The sequence below is a fragment of the Herpailurus yagouaroundi genome, unplaced genomic scaffold (assembly GCF_014898765.1).
Source record: "Herpailurus yagouaroundi ecotype Mexico unplaced genomic scaffold, PumYag 77, whole genome shotgun sequence".
In the NCBI taxonomy this organism is placed as follows: domain Eukaryota; kingdom Metazoa; phylum Chordata; class Mammalia; order Carnivora; family Felidae; genus Herpailurus; species Herpailurus yagouaroundi.
The window spans coordinates 543067-548463 of record NW_024412388.1 but is presented as its reverse complement, the minus strand read 5'-3'; the positions used below and the strand labels follow the sequence as shown (position 1 = coordinate 548463).

At 66.4% G+C, this 5397-nt stretch overlaps 1 protein-coding gene across 2 annotated transcripts; it reads left to right on the top strand.

The window, feature by feature from the left end:
* The first annotated feature begins 6 nt into the window (after positions 1-6).
* Positions 7-5120, top strand: TMEM240 (transmembrane protein 240). Of its 2 annotated transcripts, none has more exons than XM_040458438.1 (3): positions 7-101; positions 461-567; positions 4874-5120. In XM_040458438.1, exons 1-3 carry the CDS (start codon positions 45-47, stop codon positions 5088-5090), a joined length of 381 nt encoding a protein of 126 aa, XP_040314372.1. In that variant the 5' UTR covers positions 7-44; the 3' UTR covers positions 5091-5120. The 2 variants fall into 2 exon arrangements, with proteins under 2 accessions (XP_040314372.1, XP_040314380.1); XM_040458446.1 differs by lacking the exon at positions 4874-5120 and adding an exon at positions 807-1240.
* The last annotated feature ends 277 nt before the right edge of the window (positions 5121-5397 follow it).

Here is a 5397-nt window from a genome sequence, read left to right as displayed (position 1 = left end):
CCGGGGCCGGGGGGCGGCGCTCCGGCCCGGCCCGGCCCCGCCCGATGTCCATGAGCGCGAACACCATGATCTTCATGATTCTGGGGGCGTCGATCGTGATGGTGAGCGGAGGGGCTTCCCGTGCGCCCGCGCCCGCCTCCCGCGCCCGCGCGCCGCCTCCCCCACCTCCCGCGCCTTGTTTACCGGCCCGCGCGGCCTGCGCTCCCCTCCCGGGCTGCCCCGCGCTCCCCATCCCCGGCCTGCGCTCCCCATCCCGGGCTGCGCCGAGCTCCCGCTTCCCGGCCTGCGCTCCCCATCCCGACTGCCCTGAGCTCCCCGATTCTGGGGCTCCCCCGGGCACCCCTACCCCTGGCCTGCGCTCCCCCACCCTCAGCGCGCCGCACCCCTGTCCCCCAACCCCCGCCCCGGGGCCCCGGCCAGGCCCCGCTCCTCGGCGCTGACCGGTCATGGGCTCTTCCAGGCCATCGCGTGCTTGATGGACATGAACGCACTGCTGGACCGATTCCACAACTACATCCTCCCGCACCTGCGGGGCGAGGACCGCGTCTGCCACTGCAACTGTGGCCGGTGAGTCCGCGCCCGGTTGGGCACACGCGTGATCACACATGTGCGGCGGCGGCGGCGGCGGCGGCGGCAGGGCCCACTGGGGCGCAGGCGAGCCCCAAGCGGGCCTGGCTGCAGGACTGCGCTAGGCCCGCGGGGGGAAGGACTAACCAGCCTCGCTGGGCACCTGGGGATTGGCCAATCGCTTTCCAGCAGGGGGAGCATGCCCGGGTAGTCAGGACCCCCTCCCAAAATGCCTTTAGAGAAAGGGCCTGTGCCAGGGCGATGAGCGGAATGGGCCCTGGGCCTCCGGGTCCAGGGCCTGGAAGCCAGGAGGGCGACAGTCCAGTCCTGTGTGTCAGGAAGGATCCTGCGCACGGCCGTGCCCACAGAGTACACCATCCTCCCCGGGCCCTGCACTCATGTTCGTGAACTTTCCTGCGAGCCAGGTACGGGGAAGTGCAGAAGGTCAAGGTGGGCAGACCATCTGGTCCCACCCTCTCCTTAAACAGAGGAGGGACTGGGGGAGAGCGGGGTGTGGCTTGCTCAAGGTCATTCAGAGAGGGATGGGAGAGCCCAGGCCCCCACACCCACCGTGGGAACGCCCCATTCTGTGCACATGTAGTAACGGAGTCTTCCTGGCCATGCATGTTTGTACGTCCATGTACAAAATAAACATCTTCTCATGAGACGCGCATATGTGTACTGTCTGTGCATATACATGTGCGTACACATAGCACACGTACACATTCGCATGCACGCCATCCCCACAGGAAGCCCTCTTGCCGGGGCCAAAAAAAGCAGAGAGATGCTCGGGTGGGTAGAGACTCGCCCAAGGTCACACAGCTAGTAAGGGACGAGGGGCGTGGGCCCAGACGCTGTGTTCCTCACCCTTGTCCTGTACTTCTGCTCCACGGACATGTGTGCGCACACAGTGGGTGTGGGGGGTTGTGTAAGAGAGGATAGTTTCATGCCTCGCTAAGCATGCCACGTGCCCGTGGGTGCAGACCAGTGTGTGGAAAGCAGAACACAGACGTCCAGGAAGGTAGAGAGGGGCGTGTAAATGACCCTCACGTGTGCTGGCCAAGAACCGTCAGAAGCGTTTGCTGGGCGGGTGGCTACTCTTTCCCAGAGATCCCTGTGTTCCTTCCCGGTGCACGCGGCCCCAGGCTAAGGAAAGGCACAAGGTCAGCCCCGCCGCCTCCTAAGACAGCCACGGCCACGAGCGGGTATGAACCGGGGCGGTCTTGAGACCCTCCCGGTGGCTGGCAGTGTGCGCCCCGCCCCGTGAGGCCCGGGCTCCGAGCTCCATAAACGTCAGGAATGCACATTTTACGTGTGTGTGGGCTATTGTGTTATGACCAGCGTGTAAGTTCCTGTGACCTCCCGCCGAGGGCCCGTCTGGGCAGACGGGCTTTGCTTTCCGAGCGTATCTGCCCAGGGTGTGTGTGCGCATCACACGTAGCGTCCGGACTCAGGTAAAGCGAGTGCCCACGGAGGTGCGGCTGGAGCTCCTGGTCCCGTGTGTGCAGGTCAGCGTGTCTGTGGGTGCAGAAGACATGGAGAGTCACACCCGCCGCAGTTTCCGGGTGCGCATGTCCACGTGTGTGCTGTGTACACATCACCTCATACGGGATATGTAAATTCAGTGTATGGCGTGGTACGTGTGGACGCCATGTATGTGGACGCGCAGCACGTGCGGATCATACATACGGTGCGGCAAAGCGGGTGCTCCGTGTGGGCGCGGCGAACGTGTCTGCAGAGAACAGTTTTGCACGCGAGGGATCCGTGTGTAAACCGCGCACACGAGCCGCCACGGCGGACTCCCCGTGTGCAGTGAGCAGGCCGCACACCCACAGAGGATGGCTGTGTGCAAAACTGAGTGCATGCGCACGTCCATGTGATACGCACCGTGCTCGTGCCCAGGCAAGCATGCACATGCACAGCGGAGCTCGTGGCCTGAACCCCCGTATACACGCCACGTCCTGTGCATGTGGCCGGCGTGTATACACAACATGCATCGGACCGCAGGCAGACACAGGCAGCATGCGTGGCCCAGACAAGACCCATGTGTGTACACATCGTGAAAACACGTGGGCACACGGGAGACCCGAGCCCCTGTCCCCAGGGGCCTGACTTGGAGGAAGGAGGAGGGTAAGGGGCAGGGAGGAACCGCAGAGGCCAGGCCAGGGCTGGGGGCACAGGTTGTGACCTCTGACCCCCTGGAGGTCCCAAGCCACCAGGGCTGGTTGGGGCCCTGGCCTCACCCTGCTCCAGGGCACCGGGGGCGTCTCTGGCTTCCGTGGCAGCTTGGTCTTCAAGCTCCCCGCCTTGGCCGGCTGCGTGTCCAGGGGCCCGAGGCAGCATGCCGGGGAAGGCCCTGCCGGGGGTCTTAGGCCCAGAAGGCTGGGTAGAGCAGAAGGCGACCGCGCCGCTCCCTGTTAACAGCCCCGGTGCAGCCTGCCCGGCCCGGTGCGTCCCAAGTGATGGGCACCTCGAAAGGGTCATGAATCTGCTCCTGGGCAACCGGCAGCGGCTGCACATTCCGGGTGGTGATTAACAGTCTTCCGCCACTTATTGGTGACTCATGGTGGCTCCTGACAAACTGTCAACAGAGGAGCAGGGCCGTCCTTGCTGACTGACTCCGGGCTGGTGGCCCCTGCTGCTCCGTGGGGCTGTGGCCGAGGCCCCACCACTGGGACCACTCGGGACCTGCGGAGCGGGATGGCCTCCGGGAGTTCCGAGGAGGAGCAGGAAGGGGTGTGAGCAGAGGCCTGCCCACCGCCATCCCTGCTGGGCTGCTGCCGGGAGGAAGGCGCTGTGTGGCCGCCGCTGGTGCAGGGACATCAGCAGGGAAGGAGCAGCAGGGGCCTGTGATCAGGGAAGAGCCGTGCGGTTTCTGGTTTCGAGACGGTCCCTCTGGGGGGCAGCGAATATGGCCAGTCAAGAGGTTGGGGTGGGGAACAGGGACCTGTGTTGGCTGAACACCGGGCGGAGGTGCCAGTAACTGAGGGGAGGATGGGGAGGGGTTTGGGGAGGGAGGAGCTATTTTTAGGTGTGAGTTTGAGGTGTCTGTAGATCCCACGTGGAGACGCCACACAGGCAGCTAGAGCTCAGAACAGACGTGGGGGGCAGCGGGGACTTCAGGGGGGTGGGGCTGGAGAGTTGGAGACCAGCAGAGGGCCTCGAGGAGGAGGGCCACCGGGAGAGGTGGCCTCCTGGGCAGAAGGGCCCCAGAGTGGTCCCTGCACTGCCAGGCAAGAGAGAGGGCTGCAGCCGGTGAGGATGACAGGGGCCAAGGGGGGGGGGGGGGGCCCACGGTCCCTCTCCTGGGCTCTCCTGCAGGCTGAAGCAGAGGTGGGAGTGGGGACGGGCCTGGGTCGTCCTGGGTGCTTATCTCCAGGATAGAGCTGCCTGACCCAGGACCTTGGGAGCCCCGAGGGCTTCTTGGAGGAGGAGGGAATCCAGACAGGCCCGAGGCTGGAGAGAGCCTTGTGGGGAGAGTTCAGAGTTCCGCAGAGGTAAGCAGGGCTGCAGTTCAGAGGGCTCAGCGGCCCGGGGCCTGGCCAGTTGAGGGAAGGGGGGCTGAGAAACACCGCACAGACCTTGGTAGACGATGGAACACGTGGGAGGGAGCCCCGGACAGCTGGAACATCCCAGGAGCAGCCGAGCAGGGCATAGACGTGCGGCTCCGAGGGGACAGGAGAGCTCCCCCAGGAAAGGGGGTGGGAGATGGACACCCGGCAGAGCCTCGGGAGCCTCCCCTCCGGCACAGAGAACTGAGGAAAGGGAGGTGCCCGCAAAGGGTGGGGAAGGAAGACCAGAGGCCCAGAGCAGGGCTGACCCACTAGGCTCTCCGCAGAGAAGGTAATGAAAGGACATAGCGAGTGGGAGGGGAGGACAAAAGAATGGACCCCTAGGAACCAGCAGGCCCCCGCATCCGGCAAGTGGGCTGTGACCCTGCCACCAGATGGGGACACCGTGACCGGGGCCTTCGCACTGGAACAGCTTGTTCACCTGCGCTGTGTTCCCGCGACCCCCGCAGGGTTGCCGCTGAGCCCCGGGGCAGGAGGAAGGAGGGTGATACGAGGGGCAGGCACATCCCCGGCCAGGCGCGGGGCTTCCCTCTGACCCCTGGCCTCGCACACTTCCACCCTCTGGGCAACCTCCGGCCGGGTGACTGGGCCCTGGGCGAGTCCGCTGGCCCCCTCCTGACCTCAGCTCCGCACAAGGGCTGCTTCTAAGACCAGCGGGGCGAATGGGTGCCGCTTACCGCCGGGGTCGCTGCCCGCCCCGCGGGAGAGGTGCCAGCCCGCCCTGCCGCCCCCAGGCACCACATCCACTACGTAATCCCTTACGACGGGGACCAGTCGGTGGTGGACGCCTCCGAGAACTACTTCGTGACAGACAACGTCACCAAGCAGGAGATCGACCTCATGCTGGGGCTGCTGCTCGGCTTCTGCATCAGCTGGTTCCTGGTGTGGATGGACGGCGTCCTGCACTGCGCCGTGCGCGCCTGGAGGGCCGGCCGGCGCTACGGTGAGTGAGGGCGGCCCCACCCCCCCGCGACCCCGCCTCCACCCCAACGGCCACGAGACCACGCCCACTCCGCCCCCTCCGGCTCCGCCCGACGGCGCCCCGCCCCCGAAAGACCACGCCCACCGAGCCCTCCCTGGCCTCGCCCCGGCCAAGACCCCGCCCCCATCCTCTCCCTCGCCCGGCCACGCCCCCGCCCACCTTCCGGCCACGCCCTCACAAGGCACCGCCCTGCCTCAGCCGCGCCCCGCCCAGGTCATACCCCCCCCCCCCCCCCCCGCCCGGCCACGTCCTCACAGAGACCCCGCCCACTCTCAG